Consider the following 26,844-nt stretch of genomic DNA (forward strand, 5'->3'; position numbering starts at 1 on the left):
TAAGGAGAGTTATGATAGCATTGCTGTGGTCACAGGTACCTGAAGTCACCTCCAATTCAGAGACTCTTCAGCATGGTTGAAGCATCATTCAAGCTCTAGCTGGAGTGGGGAGAGGGCTGAGACCAGGCCATGGGAGAGCTGGAAGGACAAGCAGAGTTTAGCTTAGAGCTACTTTGGAAGGAAGATGTGACATGGCCTATGAAGACTTTTGCATGGGGTTTCCTGGCTCAAGAAAAAATTTTATTCCCAAATGGAGGGCAAAGAGACAGGGACTGGCTCACCAGAGTCATGCGAGTCGCAGATGCTCAGTGATTCTGAAAATTAGGTCCGTTAACTGGGGTCATTCATCACAGTGAAAGTCAGTGGAAACGGCTGCACTGTAAGTTGGACCGGGTCCTTACTTCAGAGCATAAATAACTAATGAGAAGACTTCTTTCTGAAACACTGGTGCCAAGCTGTGTATGACCACGGACCACACACCAAACAGCACCCAGCCCTCCTATGCTCTCCCCTGTGCTGTGGATGGCACATGGATGGACCTCCAGGAAACACCTCAGTGCCTTTGGTTTCAGTGACCATTTTGAGATACATGACGACTATTTTGCACCATTTACTAAACCCTTACTGTTTGCATCAGGTCAGATGTGAGGAGCTCCTGTCCTCCCCAGAGCTGTGCAGCATCTCCCAGCAAAGCCTGTCAGGCACCATGAGATCAAATAAACTGGTTCCTGCCAAGCAAACAGAGATTAGTGGATGGATAGTGCGCCGCAAACAAGGCAGTGCTTGACATTAGTTGCTCTTTGTTTGCATTTCACATTTTATTTCCACCCAGCAAAACTCTTCCAAGCAGTGCCCTGCACGACTAGTGAAAATAACGCAATGAGTTTGATCTTGAAACCCACACATCTACCTGCAGAAATGTTCCTGAGTGAAGATAAAACCCTGCAAATGTCAAGGAATACACAAGGACTGAGGAAAAAAAAAATAATATGAAAAAATATTTCTCAGTAACACAAAAAGTAATTTCCTTTCTTAGCCTTTCCTGGTACCTATAAATGCTTCCTCAATGCATATTTCTACCAGTAGCCAAGTGTCGGACTATGAGCAGGACTTGATGAAATGCAATTACAATTTCAACCCCCAAAACTCTTTCCTGAAGAGGCAAGTGGTGGGTTTTGCACAGCCCTTGTAGTGGTGACCTTGTAGACCCACCAGCAATACACCCAAGTGCTGTGGTCAAGAAGGCTGCCCACAAAACTTACCAAATGCACAATTTTTGTGGCAGACAAATTAATGTTTTTGCAGCTTTTTTGGGATTTTAGTCCATACCAGGTTATTTTTTATCAAGCCATAAATAATTACGCAAAATTTAGGTGGAAGACTGATCTATTAGAGCTAATACTCTTCCTGAATGGTCATGTTTTCAGAGAGTATGAAAAAATATTTAACCCACTGAAGGCAACTTCAGTGAAGAGCTGAAAGCCTGCTGCCGTCGCCTTTGAAATAATATAGGAGATTTGAACAAAAGTCATGATAGTCATAGGTATTATGTCCACGTATTATAGATAGAAACTTCTCCAACGGGAAGTTTATATAATGAAAACCTAGCTATGATCTGAAACAGTGAAAGCAACAGTTTTTTAAGCTGATGCTGAGGTTTGTTTTCAGATGAGCTGCCCCAGGAATTAGTTTTGGACATGTTCCCTTCCCCATTGCATGCTTCTTCTGATCTTGTTGTCTTAAGCTTCCAGTCTACCTTCTCATAGATAGATTTCCTTCACATATATCATCTATAAAGTGCATAACAGCTGGGGAACAGTATTTATGACTGTTCAGATGAAGAAGAATGAAAGGGCTATGATGGAAGAGCTGACTCACTGCTAAGCAACCCCAGTTTTACACAGGAGTAACCTCACTGAAATAAGGAATTCCAGTCTTCTAAAACCCGGAGTTGGGTCAGCCTCAGCTGAGTGATGGACTTCCCTATGCATCCAGAAGATTAAATATAGCCCTCGCTACGTGTGGTCCGTGTTTCAGCTGAGTCCTGCATGGCCCACATGGGTGAACTGACCATTGCCTTATGGGTGACGTGATCCCAGAACAGGACATGGCAGGACTGGGCTGCCTAAATCCCCAAGATTTCAGAAAGTACTGGAAAATGGGAAATAAAGTCTCTCCCTAATGAATTTACGAACTCAGTTCCAGCAGAAACTTTGGGTATACAAAGTTGATTGAATGAGGGCTTGAACTGACCTACTGTTTCTTTTCCAGTTCTAAACCATATATGTATTTCCGCCCCTCCCCCCCCCCCCCCCCCGCTTGCTTAAAATCACCACATAAAAATTTCTCAGGTTAAACGTTTGAAGTCCACCTCAGATAGTTGTGTCTAGCTCCGCAATACTTTGTTGAAACCCAGAAGCCTCCAGTGGCATCTCAGAGCTCAGCTCAGCCCATCGCTTTTATGTGATCTTCTGGTGGAGTGATGATCCCCTAAACACAGACAACACAGCTTTGTCCTTGATCCTTGTACAGCTCTTTCCAATGCAATGCAGTGCTTATAAACGCACGTCACCCACTCACTGGTGCCAACAGAACCACCAAAACCTGCTTTGCCATTTCTTCCGGAGGGAATGTATCACAGGAGAACATGAAACACACACCGAGATTGAAAAAGGGGAAGGGAAACTGAGACAAGGGCATCCAGAAGCTGCAAGAGGCGAACAGGGCTTCATTTGCAGGGTGCCAAGTCTGCAGTCCTGTGCCCACTGATAATTTCATCCTGATAAAATAGCATCTCTAAGAAGCCAAGAGTGTAAAGGAAGGAACCGTGTGTATGCACACATATGAACGTGCATCGTTTGAAGGGGTCTGCAGTGATTTAAGGCAGGTGAGGACTGGATCTACATAAGCCACGCAATCTTATATCTATACACATATACCAAATTTAGGTTAAGGGGCTTGAATGTGGCTTAGGTGGAATATGCCTTTCATGCCTCCTGATTTTATTGACTATTTTATTGTCAGTTTTTCTTCCTCTAGTAGTGGAGAAGCAGACTTACACGTTTTAAAATTTCTCCAACTGCTGCGAGTATAAACTTCCTGAAGATTTTAGCCTCCTTGCAAGAGATCCAGTAAAATGAAGATTTTTTTTTTTTTTTAGGTCAACATTTTCTTCTGGCAGACTGAGCCTGAAGTGCACTTTATTTCCCTTTAATTTAACAGCTCCAGCAGCTTTTCCAGTTAAATCGACTGTTCATTATTGAGCCCATTTATGAAGGGCTGTGCAGTGCAGTTTAATGAATCCCTGGCACAAAGCTCCCTTTCAGCGTAGGGAAAGAATAGCAGCCTATTTAGGTCCTGTAGGGCTGTATGTCAAAGGCTGCCTATAATACTTGTCAGGGAAGGGCAGAAATTCCCACTGATATAAGAATGTGCAAGAAATCAACTTGCACAACCAACTCGCCGATTAAGACGCGATCAGGAAATGAGACTGTAGGTTGCGAGCGGTGACACCTGTTTGGGCAGCCTGATTTTCCCATAACTTGAGAACCATATGGGCCATACAACGGGCAGGGAAAAAAACACCTCCTCCCTCCCCTGCCGTAGAGATTTTCTTACTTTCACGCTGCCTTCCCAATGCTGTGATGAAAGGAGAATGGGTGTTGTGAATTGTGAGGGCTAGGCTCAGTGCTGGATTCGGTTTGCCTTCCCCATGGGAAGATTTTACTAGTGATGACAGAATCATGGAAGGGTTTGGGTCGGAAGGGAGCTTTAAAGGTCGTCTAGTCCAACCCCCCTGCAATGAGCAGGGACATCTTCAACTAGACCAGGTTGCTCAGAGCCCCGTCCAGCCTGACCTTGGATGTTCCCAGGGATGGGGCATCTGCCACCTCTCTGGGCAACCTGTGCCAGTGCTTCACCACCCTCATGGTAAAAAATTTCTTCCTTCTATCTAGTCTGAACCTGCCCTCTTTTAGTGATGGGGCACAGCATGAGCTGCTTCCTTCAGGCTGGACCCTAGTGGGATCCTGTCCCTGCCTTGCAGAGGATTTACTCTGGGGTTGGGCACCAAGATGGGCAGTCCCACGAGCATCAGGAGGGCAGCAGCTTCAGCCTCTGCAACCGCCTCCGGTGAGGAGCTGCTCCATGAAAATGCTGGCACCGTAACATGCTCCTCAGCCATGCAAGGCTTTCTTGTTTGCGTAAGCCGCTCTCTCCTTTTTGGCCCGCTCGGTCTGTAAGGATAACATATTGTTCCTCTTGAGAAGGGCTTGATCGTGTGGCTTTGAGCTCAATTTGTGGCCTGTGCAAAGCACCAGTGAGCACGGCGTGTCCCTGCTCCCTCTGCTTCACAGGGCAACTGTGCCGTGGTTCCCTCTTAAAAGCCAAGCTTGATGCCAAGGGGATCATTCTGGAAAGCCTTGGTTTAATCCTCAGAGCTGGTTGAGATGCTGCTACCTATAATGAGCAAGAAAATAAACAAACCCACACAAAATTCCTACACAGAAATGGGCAAGAAAATAGCAGTAGAGCCCTGAGAGCCCCTTAGTGAGTGCTGAACGCTCTCCCGCGGGGTGGAGGTTTGGGGTGGAGGAAGCGCTTCTGCAGCCACTTCACTCACCTCCCTCTGATGGGGGGGGAGAGCAAAGGGACCAGGACATCTGGTCCAAACATTTGCCTGGGGCTGGGATTATTTTGCGGGTCTAAACCCAGAACTTCCCAGACCTTGCCAGTGAGTTGAGGTGGATCACTAGTGGGGTGAAAGCCATGCTGCACAGGCTGAGCATCATCATCCTGAAAGAGCACAGGCAGAAGACAAGTGTTGGCTCACATAGCCACTGGGAAAGAGAGACGTTTTGCAGGAATAACCAAACTGCTATTTCCTTGGAAAAATTAAGTTGCTTTGAAAGTTGTGGCTTAGCAAATACCCCTCCAGGCATTGCCCAACTTGGGGTAATCAGCTCTGCTTGAGAGAACATGGAGAATGAGCATGTTTAATGCAATTATGAAAGCTTTCTAAATCTCCAGATCTGGTTGAGAATATGTAAATTCAGCTGCTTAGCACAACTGAATGCAAACTTTCCTTTGCATGCCTGACAATTGTTTTAATACTCTCCAATTTTTAGAAGGTAATAAAGTCTCCCACTAAACCGTAGCTGAGCTCTCAAAGCTGTTTATTTGACTGAATTCAGCCTTACAGAAGAGAAGCCGGGGCTTTCAGCTTTTTTTTTTTTTTTTTTTTTTTCCTCTAAGCCACCGGATATTTAGCCACTCTGCATATAATACCACCCAGACTCATTAACAAGCCCCTTTAGACAGGCTATGAAATATTGCTGCTATAACACCGAGGCAGATACTAACCTGAGGACCATTTAATTGCTGTTCTGTTAAGAGTCATTTCACATTGCTCCGATAAGAAATGCTCCCAAACTGGCTGCACATCCAGCAACACACAGCAATCCCCCTTTTCTAGACCCATGTGGTGTCTGAAGTGGCCTCAAAGCAGATGCAGAACTTAGTGGAGCACACAGGGTATATATATGTTGCTCTTTACCTTTCCCCATCAATAAGGGAGCTTGGAGCAGGCTGTAAAGCTTGTCAGGGATGGTCAAAGCTCAGGTAGCTAATCCGTGTCGGTTGTATTCCAGCTAAGTAGTTTAAATCCACCTGCTATGTACAGATACTCATTCTGATACGAAGAGATACAGAGGTTTCCCATAGCCCTCTGCCTATCAGGATTTTTTTGCTTCAATTACACGGGTGCACTCAAAGCAGCTCCCCAGATAAGAGACCCTGGGAGGCTCCAGATACACAGGTTTGGCACAGAGACCCGGCTCTGATGTGCCGGCACCGGAGCCAAGGCTGTGCCTGGGACCGCGAAGCCTGATGCTGGGACCCCGCTGAGACCGGACCCCGCTGAGACCTGCTGGGATGCAGGTGAGAGACCAAGAACATCAGCATTTTTGTTTCGTAAAGGATTTGGAGCCTTTTTTTCCTCTCCTGAGATAGGTGCTGTCTCCTCTTTTCTCCTGGCCATCACTTGCTCTGCATTCAACAAGTGTTTGACACTACAGTGAAGTGAATTTGGCTGATTTTTCCACTTTACCACTAAGTAAAGTGATTTTTCCACCTTAGGAGCTCATTTCCCTTTTCATCTGCAGAGTTTTGCTTTCTGCTTTTTCCTTCCAATACAAAACCTGCTGCATTTCTAATGTGATCGATGCAGACCAAGAAAACTCACTTTATCTCAGTCTAAATCAGGTATGCATCTTCATCACTTGGACTTGTGAAGTATCATGGAAAATAAATCCGGACGTCAAAGGGTTGAGGTTGTTCTGCACCAGTATGAGTTTTCTAATGGGAAAATCAATCAAATACCTCCTGCCCCCCCCCCCCCCCCCAAAAAAAAAAAGACAAGATAGCTCCTTCAGGCGCTGTTATTGGTACTTGTAGCCACATCGCTGATTTTCCTGCCTTCCATAAGGATGGTTTACGCTGCTGCTTCACTAAACCCGGGCAAGTAAAAATCTTCAGTTTTAACTGAATGTGACCCAGTCTCTTAAAATCTCCACTGGATCACTGCGCTGGATTTTCTCAGGACTTGACCTGACTGGGAAAATACAATACGCCGGCTGACGCTGCATAGCAATGAGATGGGGAAAAAAACCCCCAAACCGACAAAAAACCCAAACAGCTTTGCAAATTAATTTCGGCTTGTGCATCCCGGGGGGTGCCCGCGCCCCCGGCGGGGACCCAGCCCCGCGGGACCGGGACCGGGACCGGGAGCCCCCGCCCGGCCCCGGGGGCGCTGCCTACCCGCTCCGGGGCGGCCGGGGGATGCCGGGGGGGCGGGCCCGGGGGGGTACCTGTCCCGGGGCGGTGCTCGGCCCGCCCCTCCGCCGCCGCCGGTGTCCCCGGCCCAGAGGGGGGGGCGGCGGGGGGGCGGGGTGGCCGGGGCCAGCCCCGCTGCTGAGCCCTCCCCCTCCCCCGCCCGCCGCCTTTTCCCCGCCGCCGCCGGCCGCCCCGCGTATCCCTGCGGAGCTCGGGGCGGCGGCGGCCCGCCGCCGGCCATGGCCGTGCCCGCCGCGCTGCTCAGCCCCCACCACCTCCTCTCCTTCTGCTTCCCCGCCGCCGCCGGCGGCCTGCTGGGCTATGCCGACCTGGAGAAGGGCTACGAGGGCGGCGGCGGGGGCGAGGCGGGGGACTTCAAAGAAGCCACCCGGGACCTGCTGAGCTTCATCGACTCGGCCTCCAGCAACATCAAGCTGGCGCTGGACAAGCCGGTGAAGTCCAAGCGGAAGGTGAACCATAGGAAGTACCTGCAGAAGCAGATCAAGCGCTGCACCGGCATCATCGCCGCCGCCCCGCCGCCGCCGCCCGCCCCGCCGCCGCCCGCCGCCGCCTCCCCGCCCGCCGCCTGCCCCGCCAAGCCCCCGCCGCGCCGGGAGGCCTCGCAGGCGGCCAGCAGCCTCCAGAGCAAGAGCCTGGCCGCCCTCTTCGGCTCCCTGCAGCAGGGCCGCGGGGCGGCGGGCGGCGGCGAGGCGGCGGGCGGCGGCGGGGCGGCGGGCGGCGGCGGCGGCGGGGCGGGCGGCCCGCGGAAGGTGCCGCTGCGGGACCGCAACCTGCCGCCCTCCTTCTTCACGGAGCCGGCGCTGCCCGCCGCCGCCCGCGGGCCGCCGCCGGCCGCCAAGGAGCCGGAGAAGGGCGGCGCGGAGGCGGCCGAGTTCTTCGAGCTGCTGGGCCCCGAGTACGGCGCGCTGCTGCCCGAGCACGCCGCCCCGCCGGACGCCTTCCCCGGCGGCGGCGCCCGCCTGCCCGCCGAGTTGGGCCTGGAGCACGGCCTCTACGAGGCGCCGCTGCCGCTGCCCGCCGCCCACCACCCGCTGCTGGGCGGGCTGCTCTACCCCGAGCCGCCCTGGAGCCCGGCCGGGCCCTGCAGCCCGCCCAAGAAGGCGCCGCCCGAGGCGCTGCGCCCGCTGTACCCGGCCGGCGGGGAGCCGGGCCCCGGCGGCGGCGGCGAGGAGCCCGGCGGGCACCTGCCGGCGGGGTTCGCCCCCTTCTTCCCCGAGTGCCCGCTGCCCGCCCCGCAGGTGCCCTACGACTACGGCGGCGGCTACCCCCGCGCCGCCTACCCCGGCCTGTAGGGCAGGGCCGCGGGGCCCGGCCGCCGCCCGCCGCGCCGCCGGGAGGGGCTGGGGCGGGGGTGAGGGCTGGGGCGCGGGCGGGCCCACGCCGGGGCCTGGCGGACGCTCGGGGGGCAGCCGGGACCTGCCGTGCGGCTGGGGGCTGCGCTCGCCCCCGCCGCGCACCCAGGGCCGCGGCTGCCCGCAGGGCTCGCCCCGCCGGCCCCGCCGTGCTGCGGGGCGCGCTGCAAACACGGTGTGAGGCGCTGGGTCCGGCGGGCAGGCCTGTGTCTGGCGGCCGGGCCCACTCCCCGGTCGCCCCCCGCCGGGCTCCCCCGGCCCGGGGTGCGCGGCCGCCCGGCTCATCTCGGCAGGCACTCCATCGTTCCAGTCCAAAACCACAGCTCGGTCAAACTCTTCGTGGGATGCGGTTTAAAATTTTCCCCAGCTTGGCCTGCATCGCAGGCGCCGGTGGGATGTTCGGCTGAGGACATGAAGGCCAGGGGGTGAAAAAAAAAAGAAAAAAAAAAATTATTCAAGCAAAAGCGTTTTGCTGCTACCGAAACTTAGTGTCCCGAAATTTAACAGTGCCTCGCAGGATCTCGCCGACAGCCATTCATAGCGCTACGTAAAGTTAATTGACGGCATAATTTGGGGACAAAAACGTACCGATCGCAGCCGCTACGGCGATGCGGCTCCTGCAGACCCTTGGATTTCTTCCAGGAATGTGTCGAAGCTCGGAAAGCGACGCGGCTCGGTTTCATTGTGTACAGGAGATTATTTGATAATCATTTAAGTTATGTAAAAGAGTCTATGATAGGTCCTATCGAAATAAAGCTACACAATAGATCTAAAGGTCTGTGGTTGTTACTGCCCTGGAAATGCAGCGGTGGAGGGGCTTCCACCGCGCCCCCGCCCTCTGTAAGGGTTTCTTGGCAGGAGTTAAGACGGGCCGAGGGTTTTGTCTGTCCTAGATCTTTTGAAATGCCAGTGTTTTACCCACAGCACCCCGTGCTTGTTTTGCCTTCGTTTGTACCCGGCTGTTTCTTTAACTTCCTAGAAAGAAAGGAATGATCATACGCTACAAAGCCGAGGGATGAAAACTGTTACCGTTATGAAAACAGATCAAAATACTCGGGAGTTTTCCTATTGTGATGTGAATCTCAAAAGGCAATCCCGCAGCCGGGCTCCTTGCCAGGCCCAAGCGGGCTGTTTGTTTTTGAAACGGGATCTACATACGGATCAGCCTGAGGTTTTACCCTCAGCCGTGACAAATCCATGTGCCTTCTGTCTTTTAAAAGATAACGTGAAAGGTAAAGCAGTTTCCTTCATTCATCAGCCCAGACTGAACTTTTCAGAGACTCGGGGTGGAGCTGGTGGGATGCCTGGAGAAGTGAAGCAAGATCTTGTGGAAATAAACTGTGAGATACATTGTTTTGGAAATGAGCTTAATTTTAAATAGCAAGAGCTGTAACTTAATGCTGCCTCTTTCCTCCCAGAAAGCTGCCCGAGGTCTCTTCAAGCTGTATGGAAAGGAACCGCCATGGGTGAACATCCACAACACTCCAGTGTCTTAATAGCTGGATGCTGTTGAGGAATTGCGCTTCTCAGGCATAATTTTGTGGTAGTTTATTTAACCAAGCTTCACAGGAGCCTGTATGAGGAACAACGAGTGTCCGGTCCAGCCAAGGTAGCTACAAATTAGGTTAATCCTGCCCTGCTGCTGGTTTTGATGGCGGGACAATGTCCTGCTCTGTGAACTCAGTCCTGCCTTCTCCGCTTTGGCAAACCTCCCAGCCACGAGGGCGCGAGTTCGCCTTCGCAAAGCGCCGCTTTGCCAGGTCCAAGCAGAGCTTGCCTATAACTATCTAGACAAGACCAACCGGCAGGTTATTTTGGTTGGAGAGGTGGTGGTGGTGGGGTTTTTTTGTTATTTTCGGCAACTGCTTCAAGCAATGGAATTTGTAGCCTATACGAGCAGCTGCTTGGAGTATTTCAGCTTGATGGTGCTGTGCTAATATATATATATATATATATAACAAATATTTTTTTATATATATATATATATCAAATATTTTTATATATATATATAATATATCATATCACCCGGCTCCCCCACCTGAGCCGTGCGCCTGAGGTCAGCGTTTTCAGCAGGCCAGGCAAACGAAGGGGAAGCTGATAATGCTGCGGTCTCTGCTAAGGAAAGAAAACACCTTGTTTCACTGAGGATTTCACCAATTTATTTCACAAGTTCGATATGCAAATATGTGTTAACCAGAGATCTAATCCTGAAGACCTCGCAGCCTGTCCTGTCAGCTGTCTCATGGACTTCAGTGAGATTTTGCTCAAAAAAAATTCTAAAGCAAGTCTTCAGGAATAGACGCTGGGATGTGCTATGTAGACAGCGTGAACCTGAATGGTTTGGTTGCCCGCAGGCCTCACCTTTTTACTCCAAGTAGCTGTGAAGTGCCACAAATTGACCTGTCAGGTGGCTTTCATGACTTCGGTGCTCCGCTCCCTTGTAGATGGTTACCTGTGGTGCTCAGAAGCTGAGCATCATCGGCCTTCTTGGGTTAGATCTTGCCTCAAACCAGTGGGAGAAGCGGCTCTGTGGGTGTCATCAGAGCTGGGCAGCCCACCCCGGAGGCTGCCAGGTTGAAGGGCTCTTTGTGGGCTTGCAAAAAGTTGGAGGCAGGCTCCAGGAGTCAGCCTGACTGAGCAGCAGCTGCGGGTGTTGCTTCAACTTGGCCTTCTCTTCTGCAATGGTTCCCTAAAGCAGACATTTTCAGTTTACACTGAAAATAAAAATAATAATAACAAAAACCCCAATGTAGGACCAGCATACTTTGAAGCACCGCTGCATTTCTGCCCGAGTCTGCATTTGAGGAGTACTCAGTATGGGGAGTCTGCTAAGGCTGGAGAGGAGCTCACCACGGCTGGGTTGATCCCGGCTGCTTTCCCCACAGCGCTGGCAGGACACAGGGTTTCTGTGCAGTTCCTGAGGAGCGCTGGAGCTCACTGCCAGGCCAAGGGTTGCCGTCTGCTGGAGCTGCGGCTTTTCCCTTCGTTGGCTGTATGTGGGCATGTTTTGTTGTGGTTGTTTCCCCCACCTTGAATAGCGCAGGCACTGAAAATGTCACATGTAAGAGTCTCGCGCAGAAACACCCTTGGGAAATGGTTTTCTCCACTGGAGCACTGAAAAGCACCAACTTAAGCATCTGTAAGACTAAAACCTTGTGTGACAGAGCAAGATCATTCGGTTTATCTGGTGCACTTTTACAAGGGGTCTGTCCCCAAGAACTAAAGCCAATGCTTTTTAGCTTTTCTATCTTAAAAGAAGCACGTCTCTTTGAATGGAAGTGTGGTTGGACTGAGGTCAGACTATCAAACTATTTCGTTTTACAAACTTGCACTGAGTTCCTCAAATATAATAAATTCTGTTTTGTTGTTGGTGCATTTCACACACACCTGATTTTACTGGAGATTCTGGTGGAAAAGCATACACATCTTAATAATTTTTCATATGAAGTCAAAGATGATAAAGGGGAGTGACAAGAACCCTTCACTCTAATAGAGAGAATCCTATCTTTCCTTAATGGTGCTTTACTGATGAGTAACAAAGGGTTCACCAAGAAGTTATTACTGTGCCTCAATATGTTGTGATTTAAACAGTCTGGGTCTTTTCCAAAGGTCCTTCAAGAAAGCAGAAAGGTTCGTTCATTTTCTTGGATGGGCTTTTGAAACTATTTCATGACCCGAGTTTGGGATTGCTCTAATCCAGCCTGACCATCGACGATGAGTCATCTTCAGTGAGTTTACGTAGTTGTTCAAACAATGTTAGTAAAAGAGATACAGAAGTTTATTGTAGGCTGCTTTTGTTTTCTGACTTCTTGAATAAACTGCTTTTGGCAACAATGCAAAAACTGAAGGTCATTCTGCAGTTATTGGCAACAGGAGGAAAAAGGTGGTGGAGGAACTCTGTAGTCATGTGCAAGCAACTAAGATGGAAATGCGGGAGCTCAAGCCTACAAACCTGACTGTAGGAAATGAGAGTTGGGAATGCTTTTAGGATAGCTTTATGTCAACGGAAGAGACTGCAGCCTACCCTCTCTGCAATAAACTCATCTCTCATTTTTAAGATGGGTTAACACTCATTTAAAAATCCAATGGTTTTTGTAACACATCTACATAAAAGAATAAAAATAGAAGTGTATGATAGTAACCCCCCCTTTCCCAAAACCTGCATGTGTAAAGATTGGCCGAGGATTGCTGAAAGGTGGCGTTATGAAAGGTGTGGGAGAGAACTACTATTTTCTGTGTTTTATAGTATTTTTCAGTACCTCACTGTAACCTCGTTTATCCTTGGTGACTCCCCTCCCTCACTGGCAGAGAACAACTTCACTGGGCTGGAGGATTTTTAGCCCTTTATGCTTTTTGGACCCCCTCCCTATCAAATGTAAATGTACTGTCAAAGCCTTATTTTTCATAGTTATTTTGGTGGTAGTCCACAGACCCACGGTTGTCCGGAGATTACAGCCTCAACATCACTGCATTGCTGCCTGTGGAAAATATTTTTAATTGCTTGAATCACCCAGTGTAAGGTTGGAGGAATAAACTGGATTTCTGAAATGATCCTTCATCTCTCCTTCTCTGAGACGGGGGATTCACATCTTATTTATGAAATCTCTGTGACCCTGCTGGAGGCAGCTATAGCTGCACACTTACCCCTGTGCTCCCTCCAGGTGTTCCTTGACAATGCTGGGCATGTAAGAAAATGTGGACTGGTCTGTAATAAGGGAGGGGGGACAGGATTCAAGCTTTGCAGTGACAGGTTCTGCTGTTCCTGTTAGTGTGTTTTGCATGCCAGGATATCTCCTGGTGGGCATTTTAGGCTGCCCCGGTCTTAGCAGCTCATTGGTGTTCAGTTTGTGGGCTCTGCTGAACAGGTTGTGGCAAAGCCAGCTGTGCCAGACGCAGAGGTGACTGTCCCCATTTGCTCCCCTGCCTCTTTGCCACAGGTGCCACCCCTTAGCTGCGTGTACTGAGTGGAGCTGTGCCCGTGCATCCCTTACTCCAGCCTGTGATCAGTGCCCAAGCCCAGCTTCAGGGATGGTTTGAAGTGAAGTGGGGGTCGTACCGATGAGCCCAGGAATGGCTGGAGTGCAGCTCAGCCGGTTCAGCCACAGCTCAGCTAAGCAAATCTGTTGGCAGGCTGGGAGCGAGTTAAACCTCAGGTACTGGGCGACAACGGTACTGCTTTCTAGTAGCTGTAGACAGTGAACAGAGACTGCTTTCTGTTTGAGCAGAAGGTGGGCATAATCGTTACTGATTTTTGGTTTTGTTCAGCTTTATAAAAGCTGTAGGTCCACTGCTTAAACCTCTGTGTGCCTCCACGGCAGTGAAAACTCAGTGAATGCTTCTAAGTTTGATGATGCCAAGACACTCTTTGAGACTGGCTGCTGGACCGGGGACGGTCGCACAGGAGAGGTTGTGGACCAGATTTCGTCTCTTCTCATTTTCTGAATTGCAGACTGTGATCCGGGCTCTTCTACGCTACAAGGTGAAGAACTAGTTTATAGGGACTGATCCCCATGACCCGTCTCAATGACACATAGCAGACGTGGCCCCTTCTGCAGGTGGCCATCCAAACCTCATGGGAAGGACTCGACCCTGTGCTGAGTGTACTCGGGTCTCTGCTGTGGGTTCCGGCTGAGGCAGCGCTCCAGGGTGGCCTTGAGAGCTATCCTGGACCTCCCATAAGTATGTCATACATAATACTTCCTCCTTCTCTCAAGTCTCTTTGATGTGTTCAGCTCCTAAGAGAGCTGGAGCGCTTCTCTGGGTTTTGAGGCTGAGCACCCTGAAAAGTGCCCTTTCCTTCCAGCAATTAAAAATGAGGTTCATGGTGAGTTTGTGAGAGCTTTAGAAATCTGAGTGAATTTTTTGAACCCATCTGCAGGAGTTACGGATTAAAATGCCATTTATTGTCCTGACTGCTGGACAGCCTGGGTGACTCCGAGTTGAGCTGGACCCTGGCAGAGCCCTTGGTTGAATAATACCAGCCAGCGTTACAATTCTGTGATCAAATGCCCTCCCAGTTCCAGCAGTGTCTCTCCTGTCAGAGGCTTGTCAGCTAGATTCATTAGGTCTGGAGTAAGGAGCCCTGTTGTTCTTGATATACAGAAAGCAGAGATCAGATCGGTAAAACTGGGTGTGAATTCTAAATAAAAGGGAAATTCCATCCTTCCGCCACCATTTCTTTTCAGTGGATAACTAATAAGGAATCATTTTTTGCATAGTAACGCTTGACGGTAGAGCTGGGCTTTAAAGAATAGCTATAATTGCTTCTGTGCACTCAAATAATTGAATATAAATCAATTACCACCATTTTAGGTATTTGAACAGCCAAGCTCGCTCCATGAAGAAAAACATTTCTTTCCTGTTTAATAGCCAGACCTTTAGCTTCTTTGTTTATCCACATATCTGGGACAAATGATTCAAACTCAGTCATTAATTAGTGATTTTATCAAGATTTTTCCTTTCAGGACTGAAAGGTCAGCACACCCTTGAAGCGCTAGCAAAACAAATGTCTCCGATTTGCACATGAAGTCAAGGCTTGCGAGGAAGAAGCCTCAGAAAATGGCTTAAAGGGCAGGGGTTTAATTCAGGGTGGCTGCCTGGTGTGCTAAGCACCGATGTGATGACCAGACAGCCTGTATTTGATCAAAAACTCTGTGGCTGATATTTTTTTATCAATTAGGTGACCCTTCAGGGGTAAAGCCGGGTGACAGAAACATCAGGCACAAGGGCTGAAGTAAATGTTGGGCCAGAGGAGCATGGCCCTGACTTCGATGTAACTTATTTTTATTGTACTGTTCAGGGACCCTCCGGCTGCCAGGGCCACACGCTGGTTCCTGGATGCCGGGGATGAGCCAGCACCGCAGCCTGCGGCACAGCGCTCCGAGCAGGATGGGCCCTGCCAGGGGAGGAAGAACACATTTTACTATGAGACAGACGCCACCTGACTAATCCAGACCAGCTGAGATTATAAATAAGATGCAATTTTGTTAACTAAAAGGAGAAAGGTGAGTGAGTAGGCAAAGAGGAGTGAAGGGGGTTTCCTGGCAGAGGCAACCCAGCCATCAGTCAATTGCTAGGCTTAGCATCATGTTAGGATGCCATGGCGATCCTTTCCTGGCTTGAAACAGGTATTAATATTGCCACATTATTACCTGTATTGATATCTTTTTCTTGTATTTATGCTGGTTTTATGACTGGTTTCAAATCACCTCCCTTTTCAAAGGAAGAGAAAAAGAACAACTTGGGTAATAGAGGACTTGTTCTGCTGCCGAGAGAAGAAGTGGGAGCAAACAGAGCAATCCAAAGGGATCTGTTATAAATAGCCTTGCTTTAAGTTAGAAAACAAAACCGAGACAGGCAGCAGCTAAAAATCCCACAACATTCAACTTGTGTTTTTCCTACACCGATTTAATCTCTTTTCCTAGTTACTGTGCCTTGTAAAGCAGCCACGCAGTGATTTTGGGGAGTCCTCCTACGGGAGATTTTTCTTCTACGAGGTTGGACAAGAGCAAAAATATTCATTGCCACTGCTTAAGTCCCTGGCAAAACGTGATGTATGATGTATGGCTGACAGGGCGTTCGCAGCAGCCAGGGACAGAAGTCCTCTGCAGCCCTCGGCTGGTTCGCTTTGCATCCTGCACGTTGGGAGCGCAACGGGCCAGCCTGGGCGGTGGGGAAGCTCCTGGGATGGGCATGGTCTTCCAGAAAAGGCTCCTAGCGAGCTTGCTGTGCTCTTGCAAGCCTTCCCCTTCCTTCCCAGCTCCAGCAGCCACGGGGAGGATGCGCTGCCTCCCAGCAGCTTCAGCACACCAGGCGGCATTTTCAGCTACGGGGCAAGCAAAAGCATGGAGTGAGTTATAGCCAGAGGTGCAAAGCCAGGGGCTGTGGCTCGACGGCACGGCAGGCCTGCTGGTGGGGCTTGCCTGAGCTCGGGGTAGTTTCCCCTGCAGCCTGCTTTCTCTAAGGAAGCCAGCGGGAAAGGCTACAGCGCTCAGCCTCTAAAGCCGAGGGGAAGAAAGCTTTCCCTGCAGTGGGCATGGGAGCGACCCTCGTCCTGAAGGGAGGAAAAGAGACGCAGAAAGTACCGGGCTTTCTCCTGGAGGAAAGCTAACAGGTGAAGCTCAGAGAGGGGACAAGCATCTGCAAAGGGCCTCCATGGGTGGAGAAAAGTCGGGTTTTGCAGCACTTTAAACCACTCGACATATGCAAGCCCTCTCCGCCTCACTCCTCTCCCTGCGAGCCTGGCACTTGCACTCCTCCTCCCTTCCTTTCCTTTCCCCTCAGGCAGCGATGCCCGCTGATTTCTTTCATCCCCGCATAGCCGGTAGCATGCCTCCTGCCGGGAGCTAAAGCAGGCAATGGTGAGAGAGATGCTGATGAAGGAAATGTCCAGAATAAGGACCCATCTAAGGAGGCAGGTGCGCCATCCTCAGTGGGCACCTGTCCTGCCCGCCGGTGACCCCCATGGGCTGGCGCTGAGCCTGGGACTGGGCTGCAGCAGGGCTGTGTGTCAACAGCCCCTTGGTGGTCCTGCAGCCAGGCGGGAACCCCAGCCCCACCCTGAGGTGGCCCCGACAGCCGTGCCGAGCACACGGCTGTGCCCAGGACCTGTGGCTACACCAGTGGTGTCCCTCCATGGGGGAGTTGCTCTAGCCTGGCTTCAGGACATCCAGTGGGCTGGATGATGGGAGAGGTCTTTGCATCGCCACCTCTCATGGTGCTGCATGTTGGAGTGAGCTTGGGCTGGGCTCACATCTTCGTCTCATGGCAATATAGGTGCAGGTGATACCTGGAGGATGGTTGTCCATATGGGTGGTGAGCCTGGTGCTCAGGTAGTACCGGTGGAGTCGAAGCATCATCATCATCTTCTCATCCCTCACCCTCCTGGAGAAGAAGACAGAGGCAGCCGCTCTGGACAGGTCAGTGACCAAGTAAGCATGTGCCAGCTCCCTCAAAGGCCTGTACGAGTGAAGTGGCAGCAGGCCATCTGAGGGGTCAAGCATGCAGGCTGCTGAACTGTTGGCTTTGGCTTTCCATCCCCTGGCTGCTTCTGGTAGTTCCCTTCTAAGTGGCAAGGAATAGATGCAACGATGCAATGATGCAATGATGGGGAAGAGACCCTGACTCCAGCTGTGCCCCAGCTGCCCAAAGCCCATGGGCTAAGCCTTCCCTGGAGCTGCTGGTCACAGGTACCCCGTGGAAGGGGCTGTGCAGGTTGGCAGCCCGAGTGGGAGGGAGCGCTGCCTGCTGCTGCAGCTGCCGTCCTGTGCAGTGATCCGGGGGAGCAGGCTGCTGGAGAAGAGGAAGGAAGCCCGGTAGGAAGACAGGTGCAAGAGCAGAGCTGTGGAAATCCTGAGGGAGACTGGAGAGGAGCTCCTGTTCTGGTAAGCCTCTCCTGCAATGGCCTTCTTCCCCGTGCCAATAGCCCCTTGGGCAGCCAGTGCTCTGGGCTCTCACCGGACGAGGGGCAGCTGCAGGCTTTGGAGACTGTGACCCTCAACCAGCCATCTCTCCTGCTCCGGAGCAGTAGGTGGGTGCTCCAGGCGAGAGCGCCGGCTGGCACCCAGCACCCATGGGTGGCTCCACACTTAGGGATTCTCAAGGGGGATCAGGCGCTGGGCTCCAGGTCCCCAAATCACGCAGCCCCTGCTCCCTCCCAGCACCTGCAGCTAGAGGGGCTTGCCCTGCGCCTCTGCACCTGCTCAGCCAAAGGTCTGTGCCCTGGCCTCGCGTGGTGCCTCAGCCTGGCTCTGCTGTGGGTTCCCTGCCACCGCCTGGGACACGAGGGGCCTCCACCGGAGCCCTCGGGATCATGGGGACACCCACAGGCCAGGCACATGCCTGGGAGTGTCGGGGCTGAAGGGGACAGGCAGTGTTTTTCAGCCTCCCTTGCTGGACCTGAATCTTGAACCTTTTATTTCTCACTCCTTAGCACTGCTGAGAAAATCCACTGGTAGGCCCAGCCCGAAGGGTGCCAGTGCTCCATGTCCTGCAGCTGGCAGGAGAAGCTGGGGACGCGGTGCTGCCCTCTCGCAGCTGCGGAGCTGTGAGCAGAGCAGGGAAGAGCATTTTCCAGGGTGAAATCCCACTGCTTAGTGAGCAGTGAAGAGAGTTGCTTCCAGCTGCAGGGTTTTGCAATTTATTTATTTGCAGGAGCTGGGGAAGGAGGATGGGTTAACAGCCCCCCACACCATCCCGCAGGTTGCTGTGTAGAGTGAAGCCAACGTGTGCAGTATCACACATGAATAGCTGCCCGAACGGCTTCTCCTTTTTGCAAGGAAGCCCAGGTGGTCCCTTCATCCTGCCCCAAGCAGCCCTTTGTCTAGACTCACCAGGCTCTCTTCATCCTAAGCTGCTCACTGACCTGCCCCTGTAGCCTGGCATTGCTCTGTGTTTCGCTGGGCCAAGGCCAGGGAGGTCTTAGGGCTTCAGGGAAAGGGAAGGCTCGTTTTGTCCTGAAGAAAAGCCATTTTTGTGGCAGGCACAAGAGAAGCACCAATGGTAGGACCACTTCCCATGCCAGACTGCTTTCACTCTTGCCCTCTCTCCCAACAAGAATCCCCCTCGGGTTCCTACCCCAGCATTTTGGACCACCCAGCACTGTCTCATGGAAGTGGCAGGAGAGGAGGGATGGCCACCCTGGGCGCCTGCTCTGTGAACTGTCAGTATTGGCCTCTCTGTCCCCAGGGGAACCCATCTGAGCACCCCAGGTGGGAGCCCACAGCCGGGCAGCGCAGCGTGGGGCTACTGCTCTGTGTCACACACCGTCCTCCAGCAGCTGTGCCTTCTGCTGCACACCTGGGCAACCTTGTGGCGAGCACAAGCTGAGGAGATGCCTCCAGTTGTGTGCCTGCAGACTGCTGCTTGCACGCCAGAAGAAAGGTGGCAAGAGCCAGAGCCTGGATGGAGACATGTTTGTATTGGACATAAGGGAGCTGGAAAGGCACCTTCTATGTGTCTGTGCCATTATTCATACTTTGTGCTGCTAAGGAGCAGAAGCAGAGAGCAGAAAAATGTCTCGGGGAGAAATGTGTCCAATTTGCAGGCTCACAGGGGACAGTTTTAGAGGGAGAGGGCACTTTCAGACCTCCCCCAAAACAGCTGTTGCCTCTGCCACAGGCAGCTCAGGACTTGGTAACCCTGGACACCTGCGTTCGTTGGGACACGTGCAGCGCTGCGTGCTCCCGTGTTCCTCAGAACACCGTACCGCACTGGGCTCGAGACCCCGCCGCTTCTGTCTTACACCCTGGCAAAAAAGCAGGCTTTGAATTCATCTGTAAGGACATTGTCCACTTGTTCCTCTACGGAATTAAAAGTTCAGGTGTGTTTTACCGCAGGATTTCTTTGCACCCTGCCTGGATTTGATGGCCACCTGCTGAAATCTCTCCTCAGTGCGAGTGTCTCACTCTGCCAGCACTGCCACTAGTTCTGGGGACGTGCCCTGAAAGGCCACCGGCAGCGACTTCTTGCTGCAGCAAAACCTCCTTGCGGGTTTCACTCATCCCCTGCTTGAGACGGCTGCGCCTTGCCCTGCACGAAGCCGGGCAGTGCTATTACAGCAGCTCGCTGTGCGCCTCCTGCTTCTGATAGAGGGGCCAGCGTGGAGGACAGGGAGCTCTGCCAGAGCACAGCTTTCTGCCTTAGCAGCCCAAAGGCTCATTGCCTTGGCAATGCGATCCTTCCCTGGGAACGGTCTCACCCAGGGCCATCTCTCCTGCAGAGGCCAGGGACGAAGGGTTTGGCCATTTCAGGCAGAAAAAAAGCCCTTTCCCAGGTGGCTCCTGGTGATGTCGCCGTGTTTCCCAAGTGGGTACGTTTGCTGCTGCAGCCCTTGGTTCTCTTGCATCAGCCAGTTGTGCTAGGGCTTGCCCACTGGTTGGGAAGGAGCTGGAGGGAGGCTTTCTCCAAGGGCTAGATCCTGTTGTCTTCTTGAGGATTGGGCTCTATGTAGCAGCTGGAGGCAGATGCCCCCGGGGGCAGATGGAAGAAAAGGGAGAAGCAAGGATGGAGGAAAAGCCTAACAGAACAAGTAATGCGGGAGGTGGCTCCAGGGAGTAACTGTGTGTGCAGGTTTTGCTTTACGCTTTAATCTGTCTTTTATCTCAGCCCAGAGGTATTCTTACTGTTACCCTTCTGATTCTCTTTCCCGTGCCACAGTCCGGGAGTGAGCGAGCCCTTTTTATGGTACTTAGGTGCCTACAATCGTTAACCAAGAACAGACCGTAACGGTGACCGGGGTTCATGGTATGGGGAGAGGGCCACATGCTCTAGGGATCACTCCTTGTGTGCCTGAGCTTCTTCAACACACCGGGCTGTTCCTGAACTCCCACGAGAAATGGCTCGGACACTTAGAGGGAGAAGGGTCTGGGTATGGAAGGCACTTTCAGGCTTCCTCTGAAACAGCTACTGACTGTTCCAGGGGAGGTGAAGGTGGAAGGTACCCAGGTTCCAGGAGTGTTGTTGCCTCCAAAGAGCCAGGCAGGGGCTGTTGCCTCTCGCTGGCCTCATCTCTAGAAGGCATGCCGTGCATCAGACAAATCCAGAGGATAAAAAGAGGTCCCTGCTGTGGCAAGGGCACAGCTCGATCCTCCCTCTCTTGCGCCTGCTATTTGCCTGGCCAAGATGACCTGGATCAGAACCAATATTCTGAAGAATAAACCATGATTCTGGAAGTCTCATTTCTAGAATAGCGAAGAATTAAGACTTCTAAGCCACCTGTCAAAAAGCATCTTGACTTTGGCTTCACTGGTGGAGGGGGAAGCCTTTCCTGCTGGCAGTGTTTGAAGAGAGACTGTCCGGTGATCATCATGAGACCGGCTGAGCACTCCCTGATGCTTCCAGGCTGTTCAGGAAAATTTCCTCTCTTTGTGCCTCCACCTATAAGGCATTTTCTCTCTCTTCACTTTCCTTTTTTTCGTTCTTGCCTAATATCTGAGAAGTTAGGCCCAGAAGCTGCACACACAGAAAGGCTGAGCCTTTAACTGAGCAGTGAGGAGGTGCACAGGAAGGAAAAGAAGAAACCAAGAGAAGCTCTGTAGGGACCTTCTGATGCAAAAGAAGTAATTGCCACCCTGCTGCCTCTTTTCTCAAAAGCAGAGTTTTTTCCACAAGCCATGGAAAAAGCAAGGAAACCTCAGTTTCCAGGTCTCTTGCTCAGGAAATGCGAGTGTTTCTCAGTGTCTCTCCCTGAACCTGAAACTCAACAGCTTTCTCTTTCCAGAAGACCTGCCTATGTGAGGAGCGTGAAAACTGCTGGCATCACAAGCACACAGACATTGGAGAGGCCAGGGCTCCTCGGCAAAATGATGAGGTTCATTTCCTGGTGCTAAATGCTACTTACAGATACTAAATAAAGACTGGTAACCAGCCTTGGTCTTGCTGTGTGTCTTAGTGGTGAGAACTGGGAAGGGAAGAGCTGCCAGCAAGTCCCTCTGTTCTTTCCCAGTTATGCTCAGGAACACTGTTATCCCACTGGGACAGTATTTGGCAGGGCGTGACAATTTTGCAGGGTTAGGGGAGGACTCCCTGGGACTCTGTGAGATGGAAAAAACCCCAGGAGGGCCTTTGGCTGATGGCAGTGCTCGGTAGCAGATGCAGTGATGCAGTGGGGTGCCTGTGTGTGGGTGTGTAGCAGGGGTGGTGCCCTGGTCTCCAGCATCTTCTCCCTCCCTGCATCCCTTGGCTCCTATTCCCTCTAGAGAGCAGCCTGGACTGCAAAGGGGAGGGAGCCTGTTGTCCCCATGAGGCTGAGGGAGGTTTTGGGGTTTGTTTCCAAGGGGAGGTGGGAGCACAGGACAGTGCCAGGCTGCACAGCCCATACACCAGCTTGGGTTGGATGAGACTCCTCGAACACTTGGGGACATTCAAAGGAGGAAAGGGTAGCGCCGCCCAAATGTACAGCTCTCCCAGGGCAACGCACGCACTTCCCACCACACCCGGAGAGCCACAGGCAAAGTATGGCCATCGTGTGTGAGGGATGATCACGCATACAACTGTCACCATGAGAGTGTGGCTCCGAGCTTCCCGAGGGCACTCCCACTAGGAACGGAACTGTTTTGCTTCTGAGGTGGCCCAGGTAGCTTCTGAGGCAGCTGGGCTGAGAGCTGAGCAGCATGTGAAGCAAACAGCAACACACAGCGCTGACGGACTGGGACAGGCTGTGGCCACAGCCTGTCTCTCTCCTTGGAGTACTGACTGCCCAGCTTGGGCTCCGTTTTATTCCCTAATGATATGCTCCCAGAGAGAAAAACCAGCAGCAAGTAAAAAACTACTTGGATTAATTTACTTTTATCATTCTGCAAGCCTGGAGGTGCGTTTGATATCAGCAATGATATGAACCATGGCAACTCGTGGTAAAAATGAGAAAACAGTTCTCACAAAAACTTAGACATCTTGTGTTTGCATGGCTGCGGGGGGCCACCTGTAATCATCAATAACAAACGAATCATAATCAGGGCTGTAAACGAGCCGTTTCACAAAGGCTTCCTTGTCTGCTGGCTCGGGGTACCAAGAAGCAAGACCATGCTTGTAGGCCCAGTCAACAATCTGCAAAAAGATAGCAAAATGAGCCGATGAAACAACGTCAGCAAGTTGAAACCAGCTGCAGTTTGGCCCTGCTATATCTTCCCGATTTCCTCCCCTCAAAATTGTGTCCATTTTTGCTTTTTTTCTCTTTGTGCAATTCCTTGAGTCACCCGCACCTCATCCCTGGGGTGAGGGAATGCAAGCTGCCCGCAATTCCTGGATGCTTAGAAATGCACACCCCTGCCCTGGCAAAACGGCTGGAGTGTGCAATTAAAGGAGAGCAGCCCTTTAACCACCTCTGCTCACACTCTTAAGCTCCTCAGCTACACTGTGCATCCATCAGTTACTCCTAGCAGGCCAATGTGATTCTCCGTGGGTGTCCCCTGAACAGGAATTACAGATTTGATGTATACAGGCTACCAATCCCACAGTTAGATAACAAGCCCAGATCTGGAATAGTATTTAGTACTTAGACCCTTATCAAATAACAGGAGAGGTTCCAAAATAGCAATTTGGAACCTAAAATCTTTTGGCAACTTGTATCATGTTTGAATTTGGCTCTAAACCTGATTTTTTGAAGTGCTGAGCACCCACAACTCCAAGTAATAAAGCAGAGCTTTGTGAGCTGTGAGGCACCCAAAATCAGAAGGTGTTTTTCACATTTGGGCTTTAATGATGGGAGAAAACAAAGCAGCAGCTCTGGCTGGAAAGATTCCTGAGAATCACTGCTTTAGGCTGTAGAATAAGTTGAATTAAAACAGCACAAAGCAAAAATGATGCCAGGGCAATTCCTGCCCTCCCTACCATGGGAAGTGGAAATAAATGTGGAAATACTCACTTTCACCGCAATTTTGAGAGACACCTCTCTGATGCTGTTCAAGGGAGGATAGAGTCTTCCTTCTGCAAGATTCTGCTCTGTCACCTGGGCAGCAATAGACTAGAAAGAAGAGAAAGGTAGTTTATGGAGATGGTCTCAAACTCTCATGGTATGTGGTTGAAACCTCAGCAGTGGCAGAGCTGGGACTTTCTCAATGGGAACTGCTGAACTATTCAAAATACATGTGTGCATAATACATTTCATTACAGACTTAAAACTGGAGCCAAAATAGTGGAAGTGCTGTGCCAGAGCAGCAGTTGTGAAGAAGGAGGAGAACCTTGCCATGGCTCCTGCACCTGTGTAGGTGCAATAGAAGTGTGAGCTTTCCCCGAGTCTGGGAAAAGCTGTAGCTTTTTGCTGAGGCTGTGCCATTTCCACTCAATGCATTGCCCCAGGCAGGTTCTTGAAAACACCCAAAGCAGGTGCATGTGTCTGTTACCATCTTTTAAAAAACATTAGTGAAATGCCAGTTGGAAACCTCTGCTGTGACGAGGAAGATATCATCAGATATGTGCCGGACTCCACAGGCAATGACTCCCAGTGCCACTCCTGGGAAGACGTAGGCGTTGTTTCCTTGGCCTGGGAAGAAGGTCTGTCCATTGGGCAGAGTTACCTTTGAGAATGGACTCCCACTTGCAAATATTCCCCGGCCCTGATCAAAGAGAGAGAAAGAGGCATCCAAATTCAGAAGAGAAGTCTTATATTCCTGCTGCACACCATGATTTGTGCTCAGGGGACTCTGGTGACCAAGTAGAGAAACCTCCAGCCAGTCAGTGAGAGCCATCTCCACTTGACATCTCTGGAGGGCCTGGTCCCCAGAGGCACAGCCAAGGCCATGGACAGGGCCACTGCGTGGGCGTTTGCACTGCCCAGCTGCAAGTGCTATGAGCTGGCTGAGGAGTCTCTCTCCCTTCTCTATCAGCCATCTATGGAGTGTGAAGAGAGACTCATGTGGGATAAAGGTCTGGGGGCTGTGTGATTGCTCTAGCCAGCAGCAGTTGGTGGGGAGGGCAAAGTGGATAGTGAGACAAGGCCTCCTCTCTCACACCAAGTCAATGCACATGACAATAATTCTTCAGTGACATTGTGTCCAAGTTGGGTGATGAAACTGTTACATAAGCAACTCGGACGGCAAAACACAGGGGACAGTCAACCTGGGAGGATGCGACATCTCAGACAGCCACGGATGAAGGAGGCAAGCACTTTCTTTACAGGATCACAAAGTAGTTTGGGTGGCAGAGACCCAAACTCCTGCTCACAGCAAGGTCAGCTATGAAATCAGAATAAGTTGCTTGGGGTTTTATCCAGCCTGGTCTTGAAAACTTGCAAGGACAGAGACTGCACGAGCAATCTGGGCTCCTGTACCACCTCCTGGCCCTCCTCACAGTGTGAACATTTATCTTTACGACCAGCTTGAACTTCTCTTATTTCAACTTATACCCACTGTCATTTTTCTGCCCACCATGCACCACTGTGGTTTCCTTGGTACAGTCATCCACGGCGCACCCAGAGCACCCAGTTTCCCTATGCTGAGCACCAGTACCTCGGTGAGGCGGTAGCACTGCTCCGCTGTGCACTCTGCTTTACTTGTGGGGTTGCTCAGGGCAAACACAATGGGCCTTTCATTGAAGGCTGCCATGTCCTTCAAAATCTTCTCAGTGAAAGCTCCTGCAACGGCTGCAACACCTAAAACAACAACAGCAGAGTGAGATGGTGCTTTCTGACTGTCTGGCTTCAGTGCACTGGGCTGATCCCTCTGGAATGCCTCTGTTGGTAAATGAACTGTGGGAGGGAGCGGGCTCCATCTCTGGAGATGCAGGTGGTGATGCTTCTGTCTCATATTACGGTGAGATTAAGAGCCTGTCTCAAAATAAAGCCCTCTGCTCCTTTGGGCGCAGTGGGCATCAGTGTTTAGACCAACCTGGCTGCGGCAATGTGCCTCCCAAAGGCTCAGCACTTTGCTTTCAAAAGACTTACCTGAGCTGCCTGTTGCCGTCGTCATCCTGCCCACCCTGCCAGGGCCATGTTTGCTGCCGAGAGCCCCAGATCCTGCCTGCCCCAGCACCTCCCTCTACAGCCCTGTCCGGGAGGGCTCCTACAGCTCCAAAAGAGAGGAAGCCTGTGCCCCACAGCCAAAGGGGAAAGGATGTGGAGAACTCAACCGACAAAATGGGGGTAAAAAAAAAGCTCATTTCATCTTGACTCGGAGAACAAAAGGAGGCCCTGGAAGAGAGACAGAGACTCCCCTAAGAACTGAATTGATGTGAAAAGGTCATGCCAAGGGAACTCCACCTATAATTGCTGTAGGCTTCACTTTCTGCACAACCTCTTCCAGCGTGTTCACACTGGGGTGGTCCTGGGCAAACATTTCTTTCTCATGGTTCAGGTGGCTCCTGCCCTGTGAGGAAAAAGGAGTCAGACTTGGGTCTGTTGGCAAAAGGTGGAGACATAATGTAGTAACTCATCAGTTCATTTCACCTCTTGGCCCAAACCCTTCATCTCTACCTAAAACAGATTCCACAGAGCAGGAATTCAGCGTCAGCCAGTCAGGCACTGCGGTGTTGGTGTAATCATAGAATCACAGAATGGTCGGAAGGACCCTTAAAGACCACCCAGTCCCACCCCCCTGCCATGGGCAGGGACCTTCCACCAGCCCAGGCTGCTCCCAGCCCCGTCCAGCCTGGCCTTGAGCCCTGCCAGGGATGGGGCACCCACAGCTGCTCTGGGCAGCCTGGGCCAGTGTCTTGTCACACTCACAGGGAAGAATTTCTTCCTAATAGCTAATCTAAATCTAGATAAACTAGTTCCCCTCCCCCCGCTTTCTTATAAGCCCCCTTTAAGTATTGAAAGGATGGTAATGTCACGTGGGGCTAATGTCTGCTCCTCTCACCCTCCAAAATGCAGACCGTGTGGAAGAAGGATCTGGCTGCCAGGGCAGAGAAGCTGTACATACAGCACAAGTCTCCTCTGGCCTGAGGAGGGACAAGGGCAGAGGCTCTGAGGACCCAGGGAGTGCAGAGTAGAGCTGGACCAGGCTGGATCACCAAGCAGGGCACAATGTTGCTGTTGTAATGCCCCATATGACATGCAAGAATTGCAGCACTGCTGGACCACGGCCAGCAGCATATCCTACCACTTTAAAGGTCCAGCCCAAAGCATTGCCTTTAGGGCAGCCAGTGCTGCTAGTTCACTGTTGTAACCATAAAACCTAGTCCCCTGAAAGCAGGAACAGCTCTGCTG

The 26,844-nt window shown here is 51.6% G+C and overlaps 2 protein-coding genes across 2 annotated transcripts in view; one reads left to right on the forward strand and one right to left on the reverse strand.

The window, feature by feature from the left end:
* Positions 1-6,857: 6,857 nt before the first annotated feature.
* FAM181B (family with sequence similarity 181 member B) lies at positions 6,858-9,436 on the forward strand. Its single transcript, XM_055703366.1, has one exon. The coding sequence runs from the start codon at positions 7,071-7,073 to the stop codon at positions 8,142-8,144; it is 1,074 nt and encodes a 357-aa protein (XP_055559341.1). The 5' UTR covers positions 6,858-7,070; the 3' UTR covers positions 8,145-9,436.
* A 13,027-nt stretch (positions 9,437-22,463) lies between these two features.
* The window catches only part of ME3 (malic enzyme 3), a 136,073-nt gene continuing 131,692 nt past the window's right edge, over positions 22,464-26,844 (reverse strand). The window contains exons 10-14 of the mRNA XM_055703113.1: positions 25,897-26,002; positions 25,148-25,290; positions 24,083-24,256; positions 23,566-23,664; positions 22,464-22,748 (exon numbers count right to left, since the gene is read on the reverse strand). Of these exons, the coding sequence (XP_055559088.1) occupies positions 22,587-22,748; positions 23,566-23,664; positions 24,083-24,256; positions 25,148-25,290; positions 25,897-26,002 (684 nt within the window). The 3' untranslated portion in view covers positions 22,464-22,586. The remainder of the gene's footprint in view (positions 22,749-23,565; positions 23,665-24,082; positions 24,257-25,147; positions 25,291-25,896; positions 26,003-26,844) is intronic.

This window comes from Falco cherrug, chromosome 2 (assembly GCF_023634085.1).
Source record: "Falco cherrug isolate bFalChe1 chromosome 2, bFalChe1.pri, whole genome shotgun sequence".
Classification (NCBI taxonomy): Eukaryota; Metazoa; Chordata; class Aves; order Falconiformes; family Falconidae; genus Falco; species Falco cherrug.